Below are 15903 nucleotides of genomic sequence, written 5' to 3'. Positions count from 1 at the left end.
GACTTCTATGCCATACCTGTTACTCTTGACTGAGTGACAGGAAACAGTAAAGAAAATTCCTCCTGTATATTTTAAGGCATTCTTGAAAGTCCTTTAGATCAGATAGTTTAACAGTGAATTTTCCCTACAAGTCTTCACAGAATGCTTCTAGATTTGAAGTATCCATTGGTATCTGGATAAGTACCTGGCATTATATAACTACACTCCAAATAATAAAAACTACACAACCTTGATACAGAACTTTATTTCTCCATATTGCCAAAGCAGAGAGACCATTTATTTTTCAAAAATGAGTTTTCTTTCCTCAGGTGGTCAGTGATAGTGGCACTATCAATAGGTTTTCCCTAGACCATTATCTCCTACTTCATTGCACACGAAAGGAATTTTTCTCTTGTGGTATAAAATCAAAGACCAGAAAAACTATTATTTATGTGCCAGCAAATCTGTTACTTACATGTTGGTACCTGGTTCACTTCCGTCTTTGTTCCTTGCAGCTCTTCTCCATCACTGTTAACACACCAACAATCACGAAGCTCAAAGTGGCTTAACGGAGCACTGAAATCAGTGTAGGCTCCCGGGTAATAGGTCAGCTGCTCATTCAGAAGCTGCCAGAATGTGTACGGATCCAATAAAATGTTCTCAGATGCAGAGGTCACATTTCCCTCCAGTACTTCAGGTGGAAGATCAGCAAAGGATGAATATGTGGTGAAAGCTGGGAAGACATTCTGGTGCCCAGCCTCATACAAAGCTTCAATAAAACCTGAAAAACTTTTGGAAGAGGCGTTTTTATAACCAATTATGATGTTTAGTAGATTGGCAATGGGCAGAGTTTTGCCTTCATTGTTCTCTGTAATCCACCTTTCGTACCACTCAAAAGCTTGCTCAGGAGGACCACTGCACTGCACCTGCCTCCAGGCACCATCAGTATCACACTGGGGTAGGTAAATGCTGGAGAGCTGAGACAGGGCACTTGGGTCTGACAACAGGAGTTTCAGAGTCTTTAGAAACTCCTGTCCAGCTGTGACTTGACAAGCACTGGGGCCTGAGGAAATGAAAAACATGCACAGCACATCTTATGAATGCACTGAAGATATACAGTACCCACAACCTGAACATCCTCACTGTTATGCCATGAACACTTTTACTGATACTTCATCATTTGTCCCCAAAACAACAACATTTTTGGCCCATTATTAAGGGTAACGATTTCTGCTCTCTTGGGCCAGAGTAAGATTCTTCATGGTGTATGGGGCTTTAGAGATGTACTCAGAAGTTTAAACAAAATCTGAGCACATTAGATGCTTGTAGTTCTTACTGGGGAGATAGGAGTTTGATGCCACTAAACTGTCTCTAAGACCAAGGATATCAAGGTTTACATACACTTTATTTCCCTTAATTCCCCTTCAGCTGTAGGGATAATATTCTTTTCTGTTAAGGAACAATCATTCATACATTTCTAGAAACAATCAAATGTGAAGAAATAAATCATGAAATTCAAACGAAGTAAAGAATTATCTTTAAATTCCTAATTCCCAGAACTTACATTGCATGGGTTTTCCAGCATTTCTTCTTATTCCTGGAATAGTCTTTCCATTCAAATCAACACAGAAGCAATTTGTCCCATAACACTGAAGTGGCAGAAAGTCTCCATTCTTGGTACAAGAGGGAATAAAAAGATCTGATCCTGCAGACAGGCTTTGTTTCAAGTTTTGCAAGTTTCTCCTTTGCTTCTCACAATCAGAGGGACACCTTGGACGTTCACCTTGAACTCTTGAGCCTGGGACTTCTTTACCTGAAGTGTCCAAGCACCAGCACTCTCCTTCATAGCACTGAACTTCCTCATATCTCCCCTCCTTAGTACACGTTGGAACAAACAGGTCCCTTGGCTCCTCACCACAGTCTTTGGATCCCAGTGCTAGCTTCACCACTTCGCCTAAATCTTCAGCAATGCTTCTGGGGACAGAAATCACTTGTTGAAGAAAAGCAAAGAACTCTGGAAGTTCCAGGACAGAGGAAAGGAATTTCATCATATTCTGATTGTCCTGAAGAGTTACTGTGCGGCCAAAGCTGCCTACAAGAGCTTGACTCAAAATGGAGCTCCCCTTTGATACTTCCAATGAAAATGCCTCAGCTGATTGCAGAAGGCCTTGGCCACTGTTCCTCCCTGCTGCATCTTCCTGTGTGAAAAACTGCCCAATGCTGTATTTGCCACTAGTGCCAAGTGCCCCAGTAAAGTTAAACTGGATCATATTCTTCAAGAACTTTCCTCCAAAGAGATTTTCTTGGAAGCGTTTTGGATTGGCAGTAAATTGCAATGCCACTTGAGCCAGTTCCCTTGATGGGAACATTCCTGTGATGGCTTCACTAAGGATGGATTCTAGTCCAGGAATCTGGCTGGCAAATGGACTTTGCATGATTGGAGATGACAATCCAGAGTCCAGAAACAGCTCCTTGAAGGAGGGAGGGCAAGGTCTTGAGAAGCCAGTTTTCTCTGACTGCACATCTGATGTGGAAAATAAATCGGGCTGGTTGAAGTACCCAGCAGGGCCATAAAAGATCCTTGACAAGGCCCGTTGTCGCTCAGAGATGCACGTTTGTTCTTCACCTAAACAAAGGTTAAGAAATACAAACTTAGGAAACTCCAAAACCCACTATTCTATAAATATCTTCCAAGTAGTCTCAGTAAATGCCTCTGAGTATACTTCAATTTGTTTCTAGTTCCCCAACTAAGCATCAGCCATACTGATAAAGAAATTTAAAGTGTTGCTAAGAGTAACGTAGAAATAAACTTTTACATTCAAGACACAAACTTCCTTCACCATGTCTGAATTTACTGCTCTTGGTCTTTATTTGGTTCTATTGTTTTCCAGTGCAAATCCTCATTCCTGCTTTTATGTTTGATAAACTATAAATAAAGTATTTTTCAAATACATTAATACTCTGGTAGGATGTCCAGTTCTAATAAAAATTGCACATGATTCAGATGCAATATGTGGACAAGAGAAAGGGAAATAGATTACCGAAAAGAAAGTCATTTTAATGAATGCTCACTAATGAGAAATTTATGGAGGTTTCCTACCCAGACATTTATAGTTTCATAGTGAAGCATTCAGAACACGAGTTTTGAAAATGGATTGTTAAAATTAGCAGTAATGGAGTGCCAAGGACCAGATGGGATTCAAAACTGAGCTCTAAACGGGAGAGAAAATTGTAAAATTCCAACAAAAGTAAATGTCAGGGATCTGAGGGTACCAACAGGTCTTAGTGTCCCTGGCTACCCACATCTCAAGTGAGCTATATCACAGGTGCCTCTTTCCAGCCAAGTCTCTGTACGTTCATATGCAGACAGCAATGGCAACAAGTCAGTCTGCAACACATCTCTGAGGAAGGACCTCTGAAAAAAATCAGCTTAAGGCTCAAAAGAAAGAAGAAAAATGAAAGACTTTGTTGTTACAAACACTCTAAAATAAGCAAGAAGTGGAGCACGTAACTATGATCATGAAACTTATTAGTGGAGGATGCTAGGAAGGATAAAAGTTTAAAGAGTGACTAGACAAATCTTTGGAAGGTGACTCCTCAGGGGAATGCTGAACACAATGATCTAGGTTAAACCTCTAGTCTGGGGAGTGACTAGTCTGCCGAGATAATATATCAAAGAATTGCTCTTTGTTTTCTTTCTCCCTAAAAACTACTGCAGATTCCGCTGGGGACAGAATGGTGAAAAAACAGTTTTGTATGATCCAGCATTGCTTTGGATACCCCCATTTCCATCTCCATCTCCATCTTCACCTCCATATCCATCTCCACCTCCACCTCCATCCCTATTCTGCATCCCTATCCCTATTACCCATCCCCATCCTCATTCCTCATCCATTTCAATTTCAGGCACTATTATAAAACGAACAGTGCTAACAGTGAGGACAGAAGCTGGAAATCCTAAAAGCTGCTCAAACAGGTTAACAAGTAATCTGAGGCTCTCTGATCAGCATCTTTCTCGCTCCTTCTTTTAGAACCTTTGTTCTGTGCCGCAGTTCTTGGCATGGGTTCAGGGTCCCTCACAGTGCTTCCTTTGTAAAGGCATTTTCTGTAGGATGGGCCCCTCCTGCGTTCAGTGCTAGCTCTCAGTAACAGGGATGAAGAACATTCCTCTAGGGACCAATAAGTTAGTGTAAGCCACAATCCCCAAGTACGCTAATCGAAAACAAATGTAGGAACACAGTCTTTAAATGCTCTGCCCTCCTACTCACTGTTGAAGCAAAGTAAAATGAGAAGGAATAAACAGAACAGCACTGCTGGGGTGAATTTACTGTAGGGTCTGAAAAGGAGTATGTTCCTATCCGAATTTCATGGTACTTGTGTGACCTGAGGTGTTCCCCTTACCTACATCTCTGCTTCCTCCAGTGTGAACACTGTTGGGAGTAACAGCTGAAGAAATCACAAGGAAATAAAACAGAACAGAGAAGATATGCACATGGCATGTAGCTGGCTGGCCACAGACTCCAGCTATATTCTCATGAAATACCTTTTCAGTGTTAGCCTGAAAAACCTCCACAGAAATATTCCCTGCTTAAATTTCTTGAGTCTGCCTCTAAAAGCTGCAAGCAGCCCCAATTCATGCCCCCCGAAAAATTATCAAGAAGGCTCAGCAGGGCACATGCAAAGAGAAAACAACCAACTCCAACATATGGTGAGGCCTCTCGGAGGCTTCCTTGCAATATCCTTGGTGATCAGCCTTGGAGGCATGCGAAAATTTTCATTTTATTGTAAGCCTGTCTGTGCTTGGAGCATGCTGACTGACTTGGAATCATAACACCCAGGGTAGATTCCTCCTTTCTTTATCTGTATGGTACAACTGTGTCTTGTAGGCAGAGATATGAACTCCCCTGAAGGCATCCAGAACTAAGACCTCGTGCCCCAGCCCTCTGGCGCAATCCTGAACGCTGAGGTAGTACACTTTGGAGTGAAGGTTTTTAAACTTTCCTCCTCCCCTCCGGCCATTCAACATTTCTGCTGTCATTTCCATTTGGAATGCTGATTTGATGATGGATTCTTAATGAAATCCCTCTCAAAGCACAAACTCAGACACCTTCTCTAAATAGTTTTCTACCAGATTTGACAATTTTCATGGTCAAGTATGCACTGAAAGAAATACAGAAAAAAAACGTTCAAGATGAGACAGAGAGAGACAGAAGTTCAGTAGCATGTCACCAAAACAAGGGGGTAAATCCAAAACATCACAACCTAACGCTATGAGAGATATTGATGGTTGGACTAGATGACCTTACTGATCTTTCCAACCTTAATGATTGTCTGATTTTATGATATTGGGACCTAGAGACTCCTAGAGTCAAGGGATAGATTTTCTAAATGTGTGAAAAACTAAAAGGCAGAAGGCAGATCATAAAGGAAAATTAAATTAATATGGAATTTAATAATTCATTCAAATGCGGTTCTTAGCCCCACAGAGGTATTTGGATACCAGCTTATGAGCACCACAATCTGTCAGATCCAAGAAGGGAACTGGTCCTTCATTTTTTCAGTCATCTACAAAATTCCCACAGCAGGGAGGGGAATGGCGAGTGGGACTGGCTTGAACTGAAAGCATACGTGGATGTACAAGGCAGTGCTGCCTGCTAGCATTTTCCCCTATGCAAACCTCGTACATACCACAGGCTGGGGGCTGTCCTGGTCTCTTCGTGCCCTGGACCTCCTGCCCTTTTGTGTCCACACACCAACACTGTCCTCCCTGCTGGCACTGCACTGCTGTGTAGCCCCCGTCAGCGTCACACGATGGGACGTAGGCATGCTGGTAGCGCAGGGCTGCGTACCGTTCTACCTCACATTTTGAGGGGCCTGGAAGAAAAGAGGAGGAAAAGCTTAAGGTTTCAAAGCCATCTCTGCTTGATTCAATCATTTATTTATTTTTGCCAAGCCTGGAGAAAAAAAGGTTTAATTTCCTGAAACTTCAAGTACCAGTCCAAGATAGAAATTCTCCATCCTCTTTCACACAAGGGAATCAGTTCCATAGTTTTCTTCAGTAGGAAGTCATTTCTAAAAACTAAATTAACCTCAACTCATTTTTCAGCCATAGTTAAGGGGAGACCAAGCATCGCTCACTCAGAGAGCTCTGGCCCTTAATGCAACAGAAAAGGTGGTCAGCAGGGACAGATGTGCAGCATGGGAGACAGAGACACAAGTATGTACAGTGCAGTGCTTCCAGTGAGAATGAGGTACTGCTCCTGCCACAGGCTCCGTATCTCATTGCAGAGAGTTGTGCTGAGACCATCAATTTCTTCCATACCCCTGCAGGGAACAGAAGCCTCTATCCCTGTCAAACTGGTCAGAATGGCAGAGAAGCACACTTTCTGATATGACTTATGGTCTACTAACACTAGCCTCAGCCCTTCCAACAGAAGCCTTGCCTTTTCTATAAAGATACAATCCCATAGCCTAAGAATTCCTCACTTTCCAGAGCATTTCAGCTTCACTCGGCCGTCAGGCTGATACAGTGAGAGCATCACATCAGAACAAAGCCTTCATCCAGGGAGTCTGACATCTTTCCTGGCAGCACATAATGTGCCTGACCTCAGGTGGTGGTGTAAATCCTGGGTAATTCACCAAAGCATCATGGTCAGTGGCTAACGAGTGTGGTCACATCTCCATCTGGTGGCTGTTATAGCTTCATTCCCACTGAACTGCCTCCATCTGCAGGCACAGTATGCTTCACAGCACTGAGAACTGGGAGGGGGAAGATGCTTACCAGACTTCCCAGAAGGATAGCTTGTCCCAGAAATGGACAAACTGTGTGACCCATGTGGCTGGAAGACCTCCACTGGTATCTGATCAATAACTCCTTAGTGAGGGTCAGATGTCAGCATGAGAGGAGTTTGGATGGGAGGATGAAGAACGACGCCGGGGGACACAAACTCTCATCAGGCAAGGCAGTTCTCGAAGGCTCTGGTGCAGGGAAGGAGGCACCTTCCTGCTTGCCTTGCAGAGTTCATTGCCTACAGGCAGGAAAGCTCTCCTCATTTGCCTGCCCTCCCCAGGCAGAAGGGACCCAAGGGCAGATCCAGAAGCTCAGCTTTACTCACTCAGGCGCTGCAACCTCGTGTATAGTCTCGTGGGGATGGAGCACACTGTGGCCAGTGTAAGACCCTTCCTATTTCTGACTGTAGTGTCATAAATTAAGAAGCATTTTCTCAGGCTTTTAGTGTAATAAAACATTAGATCTGTCTCCAGAATGTCAAAGCAAGAACTACGCAGAGTTCACCGGCTTTCAATTAATGCAAACCTCAAGTGCATGGGAAAGCTTCCTCCATAGGTTAAGTACAGCCTGATGCTAAGAATCTTAGCCCAGAGATTAAAAGTCAGCTGCAATGGAAGGACCTTGATTCTTACTATAAGCTTAAATGCAAGAGACTATTAAAACAAGTCTCCGCAATGGCAGCTGTCATACATCAACTCCAAAATCACCATACGATTTTCAGGGAGTCACCTGGGCACTACTTACATCTGAATCGGCCAGAGGTGGCCAGCTGCACCCCCAGGAAGCGCCGCTGCAGGATCCGGTACACGCTGGTCTCTGTGAATGTACGGGCAGGCTCCAGCGCAGAGAAAATAGTGTCATAAATTTCATCGAGCAGCAGCTCCAGGCCTGGGAAACAGAGGTCTCCTTTTAAGACAGCAGTCATCTGCTTTGCACCAGAGAAGCAGAACTGGAAATGTATTAGGAAAAAGAAAACCAGGCCTATAAACTGGCCCAAATGCGAACTTATGCTGCATTACCCTAATGCATCACACCACACAATGTGCTGCTGAGGGCCCAGTCATCAGTCATCACCATTAACGAGCAGAAGGAACATCCAGTAACCAGCATTGGGCTGTGGTTGTGCTCAGTTCACTTTGCAGTAGAGACACTGAAACTGTGCAATTATATCACTGATGTTTCCAAAAACCAATTCCTGACCATTTTGGTTTACTAAATTAAGCAAATGAAAAGATGTGCACTAGTTCTTCCGAGTGCACAGATTTTAGAAGAAATTCTCATACTCATGGGAATTAAATACTGAAGTTTTCATCTACCATATACATTTTAATCCATCATGTTCTGCATTTTTCCTAAGGGTTTTTGTTGTTGTTGTCTTTTGCTTTTATTTTTCAAACAGAAATATCTAAGGAAGTGGACTTGGGAGGCCACTTCACCCTCCTCACTTCTCTTTTCTGGAAAAAAAATTCTGTAAGGTTTCCCATCAACTACTAATACGCCTGAACAGTAACCGGGGTCTATGAGAAAACAAGGAAAGACCATCTATCTGAGCAAGAAGAAAAAAGCTCAATTTTCAGGTCCCTTATATTCCCCTACATTTGCTAATTGGACACTGAATAGGATCCAGCTTTCTAAGATGGACAGAGGGTGGACGTGCAAAAGTCCTGTTCCAGCACCTTAGAATGGGCAGGGTTGACTCTGTTTGCAGCTGGCTGGAGTGCTCTTCCCAAGGGTGGGGTTAATCTTGAGAGAGAATGTCATGAGAGAGCTTCAGCCTTTCCCAAACACTGGTCACATCAAGTGGTCTGTGTGTTTGCAAGAATGCACTTGGATCCCAAATGAAGCTGAAGATTGATGCTTATTACTTGCCCTTTTGCTGGGGAATTCAACACACTGAAGCTGAGACGCTGGGAAGTACTCACCGGTGTCTGCGAGCTCTCTCCCCAGGCTGTCCGCACAGTAGCAGTACCCAGAGACCTCTGGGAATGTCTCCCGGAAGGAGCTGAAGGTTTGGAAAGCCACTGGGAGCCTGGAAGGAAAAGCAGCCTCTTGTGAAGGGCGCAGGGAGGCCCACTGACACCAACAACAAAGCACACTCTGACATGATCCAAATCAGCATTCCACTAGGCTAACAAGTCTCCTGCATTTTTTAACCAAGCACAGTACAGTAAGATCTCCCTTCAGACAGATTCCTTATCCTTCCTATGCACACACCCAGCCTTTAGTATTCATTTTCAATTCTGTTCTCACCGTTGAAGCCTGCCAAAGAGGGTAGAATAGGCACATGTTGGCCTAATGTTAATACAACAGCCATTCCTTAGCTCCTGCCACAATCTGCACAGAGTGGCAGACTACCTAAACAAACAGGCTGCTTCCTTTCCCTCCATGCTATGTAGGCTTTCTTCACTGAACTAAGCATAAAAGCTGATAAAAACATCGCTAATCTTTTTCATTCAGAGCGAATGGCTCAAAGGATTAAAGAGAAAAGGTTTCTAATGTATTACAAGTGAGATTGACTCCTACGTTGGGAGATCAAAGAAATGGTAGTTCCCAGTAGAATATTCTAGGAGCGACAACAGCCAGATTCCAGCAAAGCTGTGGTTTAGGAAGGAAACTTAATAAGGTAGAGTGGGAAAAAACATAATAAATGTGATCTTAACTGACAGACACTCCAGGGTTTCTGCAAACTACTGGAAGATTTTGTTTGCTAGACTGAGGCATTATGGCCAATGGGACATTTTCACCACATTTCAAAACAACTGTATTAGTTTACAGAGACATATCTTAGCACTGAAATATGATAAAGGCCTCATGTCCCAGCCACATGTGGCTTATTTGGAAAAATCTAGTAAAAGGGAAGTGGAATATTCTGCTCAAGGCATTCACAGAATGGCGGAGTCAGAGTAGGTTTTTAGCAAGGAAGCTAAAAAGCTCTTGATGAGCACCCTGATCAAGAAAAAGAAAGGTTGACAAGCACAAGAATTTTACAGGAAACCCATAACCTTCCATAATCTAACTGAGACCAAAACTAGCCTCAGTCCCAGTACCACTCTACTGCAGTCTCAGGTCTGCTCTAACGTGCACATTCTGCAAGGCACCCGAGAAACACTGTGGCAGCGGCCATGGCATCAAGTTGCCAATGTTCAATAAGTACTTGGACAACTCTTTCAGACATAGGGTTTGAATTTTGGGTGCTCCTGTGCAGAGCCAGGAGTTGGACTCAGGGATCCCTGTGGGTCCCTTCCATCTCGGGATATACTATGATTCTATTCTGAGACCGTAATAGGGCAGAACCTCCAGTGAACTGGGGTAAGACAGTGACCAAGGTATTTAATCTGATGAAAGTTATAGCAACTAAGTAAAAAATACTGATTTTTGGATTCTTGATTACTTCCCCCAGTAATTGCCACAGGGCTTTCTATACAGCTGCCTATCCAAGTTGGACCCGAGCACAGTCTGTGTGAAAGAAGTAACAGTAGGCAAGTACTTGGGTAAGGCAACAAATTTGGGCTTATCTTTCTTTCCAAACATCTTCCTCTTAGGAAAATCTTAGCCTTACACTTTCCAAATTTCTCCATTATATATATAACACACTCATTTATTCTGGAATAGCTGGGAAAGTGTGGGGAAATCATTTGGGAAGGGAGTTAAGTGACACATGGATTTCAAAAATCAGTTCTTGGAGCCAAAGAATGATTCTCCAATGATCAGAGCATGAAACCAAACTTCTAAAATAGGGGTTTAATCTCTGTGTTTGCTATATTTCTTTGCTTTGGAATTTGTTACTTCAACGCTGTATTCTGGCTACCTGCTTATAGGACAGGATAATAATATTCCCTGCAGGAATGCTGTGAAAAATAAATATATTAATTACCTAGGGTACTCAGATCAGATGCATATGGATTAAGCCTGTGCCATAATTAGAAAGACAGATAGCTGGAAGTGAAATGGTCCTGCCGTGATTATTTACATGACACGGACACAAGAAGAGCCCAGTCCTGCAGATCTTTTCCAGACAAACCTCCCAATGGGAGCAAACGCTAAAAACTATAATAAAGTAAAAATGTAAAAAAAATTAAAATGTATTAATTTAAAGCATTGCTTTATTCTCTCCAAACTGAGTCAAAGCAGAACAAGACATTAGATTTACTCCACTGCCCTCCTCTGGAGAAATGTGCTGATTGCGACACTCAGACGAGGACGCTTCTCCAGACCAGACCTCTTCCCTCTGCATCTCCCCTTTCCCAGCCCTTATTTCTCTTTATGAACATTAATTCCTTATTCCTCCAAAGGACAAAAGCTCCCTGCTCCCACTGAAGAGCATTCAAACCAGCATTTCAAAATCTCCCCCAGCCTACTCCAATCACTGAAGCTGGTCTGTATGTCACATCCCTTGCTTGCTCACCTTTATGAGCAACTCCAGCACACTGTAAATGGACAAAAGTTTTCCCAGTGTCACGAGTAACTTGCTCTTTATGTGTTGCCAGTTGTCTCTCTGTTTTTCTGTATGGAATTATCTTTCTTACCTCATCTATACATATGAATTTCATTCTTTCTTTTGTATCTATCTCAGGTACTGTTCTCTGCTTCTCTGAAAGGTCTCCCTGGCTACTTTCCCAAATGCAGATCCTAAAGTGGCAATCAACACTATGCAAAGTCACACTGACTACACTGCAGGAATGGAATACAGAAAAATTTTGCAGAAGAACAAATTTAATTCAGAAGAAAATGTTTCTTACTTGGTCAGTTCGTTAGCAGGAGATAATATCAGACATAATCATAGCAGAAGGATTTCATGGGGAAAAAAATGCAGTAAGATCCTGCCTTGAAGAGTTGAGCAGCACTGACTCCCTGTTTTGGAAGCCTGTGTTCTTACCTGTTATAATTATGAACGAGATCGAAAACCATCATGTCTGTTGTGTTGACAAACTTGCACTGGACGGGCAGAAACTCTCCATCTGCTGAGCACTGTGGTGGGCTCTTCTCCCCAACCCCATGCAGAATGCGACGGTCTCGGATCTCACAGGTTCCTGGACCTAACAGGAAAAACAGTAATGTTTACTAGTGTTGAACATCACACAAAAAATCCCATGGTGTAGAAAAGGCCTAGATTAATTACATTGAACATGCAAACATTGGTGTCATGTGTTCTCTTTATAGCCAAAGGAAAAAGGGACTTAATTTGAATTTCTCCACTAAGCACTTATACTTCTATAGGATAAGTGTAGGCCACAGTGCCCAAGCTGCTTATTTACCAGCTTTCATTCACATCAAACCTTTCATCCCTACAAAACTCATTGTTTTGTTGAATACTACTTACATCGTGTTGGCTTTCCTCTCTGCCTGGTGCCATAAATCTCCATTCCTTCTGGATCTACACACCAGCACTGACCCAGCTCCACGTCACACTGCACCACATCAAATGCCCCTGAGTCCAGGCACTGAGGGATGTAGGAGATGCTACTGCTGTTGATGTAGCGACTCACCAAGACTCTTTGCTTTTGCAGCTGGCAGAAGGATAAGCCTGCAGCACCAGAGAGGGACACTGTTAGAGGAAGTTAATTATTGGACACAGAATCATCTATTTTTAAACAACGGTTGAATTTTCTGAGAAGGAAAAATTCTGATTTTGTCACCCAGGAGGCATCAAGACACTGATGAAGTTGAGGTCATGAAAACTGGTATCGAAAAACCCACCACAGATGGGGCTCAAGCTCTCCAACTCATAAGTGATTACAATCAGTTAAACTTTTATTTATGGTTTATGTTATTCGGGCCTTCATGAATACAGACAACCTGATACAGGTATATCAAATTTCCTTGATCCTCTCCTCAGAAAGACAAGAACTTCCACCGGAAAGATTCAGTGAGAAACCACAAAATAGAGTCCATCTAAGATCTAGGGTAAACATGGTCTTTGTTTCAATAGTTCAAATGTTCACTTTTTAAAAAAAAACATTTTGAACAAAACCGAAAACCTTTGACTTACAAGATATGGGATATCCATTCTGTTTGCTGCCAGGTACCTCGATGCCATTCTCGTCTACACACCAACAGGAAAGACCATTCCTACTGCACTGAACTGCCCTGAAGGAGAATGTGAATAATAGATTTTATTCTGCTAACTCCAAAGTCCTTAGTCAATATGGGGCACAAACCATGGCAAACAGGCTCAAGTACTTACTACTTCAAATAATAGAATCAGGGAATCAGGGAATCACCAGGGGAAATTTAGACTGGACATTAGGAAATTCTACTTTTCTGAAAGAGTGGTCAGGCGCTGGAATGGGCTGCCCAGGGAGGTGGTTGAGTTACCATCCCTGGAGGTGTTCAAGAAATATTTAGATATAGCGTTGAGAGACATGGTTTAGTGGGGTTATTGGTGGTAGGTGGATGGTTGGACTGGATGATCTTGTAGGTCTTTTCCAACCTAGCTAATTCTGTGATTCTATGATTCTAATCACAAAGGACTGTATTGCTAAATCCTCTGGGTCTACCTAATAGTTCAGTCTGGAGAAGCGGAGGCTCAGGAGAGACCTTATCATCCTCTACAACTCTCTAAAAGGAGGTTGTGGCAAGGTGGGGGTCAACATTTTCTCCCAGGTAACAGCAATAGGACAAGAGGGAATGGCCTTAAGTTGTACCAGGGGAGGTTCAGACTGGATATTGGGAACAATTTCTTCTCAGAAAGAGTGGTGAGGTGTTGGAACGGGCTGCCCAGGGAAGTGGTGGAGTCACCGTCCCTGGAGGTGTTCAAGAAACATGGAGATGTGGTACTCAGGGACACAGCTTAGTGGGCAGTACTGGTGGATAGTTGGACTGATCTTGGAGTCTTTTCCAAACTTAATAATTCTGTGATTCTATGATTATTTTTTTTACCGTCTTTGGAAGAAATCCAACTGCACTACTTAAAGAAGTGCAGATAACTCCTCAAGTCAGCTTAGCACATCTATGCCAGCAGGCACACTGGCCACAGGTTTCATGTTCACTGATATGCATGGGAAAACATCAGCTGCATTACACAGCAATCTGCAGCAAGATTAGTCTATTACTCTTGGATTAACCTGTTAGCCTAGAGATTAATTCCAGCAACAGGGAATTCACTCAGGAGAGGCTGGATCTGCCACACGGCTCTATGAAGTCCCCTCAGACTCTGAGTACCTCGCCATCCAGCCCACTGATAGGGAGGCTCTTCAAAACTGAAGCTAAAGATTTCAGTAGCAGTGAAAAGTTATATAGTAAAAGAGCAGAACTACAGCAAGAACAAATTACCTGAACTGGCCATCTTCCGAACACTGAGGAATGTAGGTTTCTCCTCTTGTAAAAGCCTTTTCCCTCTGAAGTTCACATGGACGTAATGGTTGGGAATCTGTCTGGTACTCTGAAAGCATCAAGAAGGTGAACATTAAGTGTGATGTCATGATTAGCCTGTTCTTATCAAAACTTATCACGAGTCCTCTCTGGTTATTTCCCTACTGTTTCTTGTGTGCCTTTCTGTATGGGACAGCAGAGAAAGGCACAGAAAAACCAGCAGAGCCGCCAGGTGTGATGGAGGTGCTCCCAAGGCCCTTTCACCATTCCTGTTTTTAGATTCAGCTCTGTCCAATGCTGTGGCACCATTTTCTGGTACCTGAGTAGTTTACTTCATTTGTTGTGGTTATCTCCACAAAACAGCACATTGCCTCAGCCACGTCCATTCCTCAGCAGGAGGGACATCACTATTTGTGTTTCTGAGTATTTGTTCTTTATTGAAACCAAATAAAGTTATAAATAAAGTTAAATAACAGTCACTATTCAATAAAAAAGAAAGGCATTTCTTCTTAATCAAAGGAAGAACTAAAAAGAATCAGTATCTAGCAGTTAGCGCCAGACTGGTTCATATTTGGAGCCCTTCTCAATCTTGTCCAGTACACGTGGTTAGCTGCTGAAGCCACCAGCTGTTCTCTTAATAAAGAGAACATTTTATCCTTCAGTTCTTAATGCATTCAAACCAAATTTGTCTGCTGTTTTAAGAGAACAGTGAAATTCTGTAGGTTCTCTTTCACAGAACAGATTAGGTTGGTCTGAATTGATAGTAGTGAAAATACATCATAAGTATTCTGAATTCTTTTCAATTCTCAATGACTTGCAGCTCACGGACTTCAGCCAGAGGTGTTTTCTGGGCACCTCAGAACTGTCAATCACTTTTTCTGTGAGTTTTTATGGTGTTTTAAGCCCACGTGAAATTGCCACCAGACCATAAGGGATTTTAGGTTGGCTCACCTACAGATATCCACACTTAGACAACCCTCACATCCTTTTCATCTCAATTGTGAGTGAGCCAGTTGCTCTGTCCCTTTGTACAGTGCTTTGTACAGCTTACTAAGGCACTTGAATTAAAACATTAGTGGATGACTTACATTGCTGGTCCTTCAGGACTACCAAACTCGAATTCTTTAAACAGACCGAAGAGAAATGAGGACAACATTCAGACTATCCAATATCTTAAATTGAGATTAAAGCCTAAATTCAGTGATAGGACACAGAAATAGAAGACTTTCACACCACCCTTTTCTACCCACGCTTCTTCTCTAGTCCATCCTGCTTTTCCAGAAAACTTAGTTTTTCTACCCAAGATCCATATGTACTGAACTCAGACAGTCTTGATCATGTAGACACCCTCACAGTTTAGGATTTAACCCGGAGCCCAAACTCAGCCTGCACATCACACAACCACTGTTTGGATTTGTGATGTGCAGGACTCAAGTTCATTAGCTGCTTAGTTGGAATAATGTACACAGCAGCACAAAGATCACAGGAGCACAGTCACTACTGTATACGAGCAAAGTAAAAGAACAAGTGTACTTACCAAATATATTGGCTGCTGCTATACTAATAAAGCACAGAAGGGTGCAAGCTGGGATGGAGCCCATCGTGCGATGGGACAGCTCCATCCCTTTGTGTCACCGAAGTGCCCTGCACACCGCATGCAGCCTTCAACTCCCTTTTTATAGCAACTGTTGCTCGGACAGGTTCACTTGTGTGCTGGTAGACTGGGCATAGAATTGGGCAAGTGACGCATACAGTGTTTCTGCGAAAACTACAAGAGGTCCGTTCACCTGGAACTGCCCTCATGGTTTCCGTCAGCAAGTTGT

At 42.9% G+C, this 15903-nt stretch overlaps 1 protein-coding gene across 1 annotated transcript in view; it reads right to left on the bottom strand.

Moving 5' to 3' along the window:
- TG (thyroglobulin) overlaps positions 1–15681 on the bottom strand; it is a 148073-nt gene extending 132392 nt beyond the window's left edge. Inside the window, exons 1-10 of the mRNA XM_021386419.1 lie at positions 15618–15681; positions 14042–14150; positions 12759–12856; positions 12090–12293; positions 11646–11805; positions 8692–8798; positions 7514–7657; positions 5668–5853; positions 1544–2605; positions 455–1042 (exon numbers count right to left, since the gene is read on the bottom strand). Coding sequence (XP_021242094.1) covers positions 455–1042; positions 1544–2605; positions 5668–5853; positions 7514–7657; positions 8692–8798; positions 11646–11805; positions 12090–12293; positions 12759–12856; positions 14042–14150; positions 15618–15681 — 2722 coding nt within the window. The remainder of the gene's footprint in view (positions 1–454; positions 1043–1543; positions 2606–5667; positions 5854–7513; positions 7658–8691; positions 8799–11645; positions 11806–12089; positions 12294–12758; positions 12857–14041; positions 14151–15617) is intronic.

The sequence above is a fragment of the Numida meleagris genome, chromosome 2 (assembly GCF_002078875.1).
Source record: "Numida meleagris isolate 19003 breed g44 Domestic line chromosome 2, NumMel1.0, whole genome shotgun sequence".
NCBI lineage: Eukaryota > Metazoa > Chordata > Aves > Galliformes > Numididae > Numida > Numida meleagris.
This window is presented reverse-complemented; position numbering and strand designations above follow the sequence as displayed.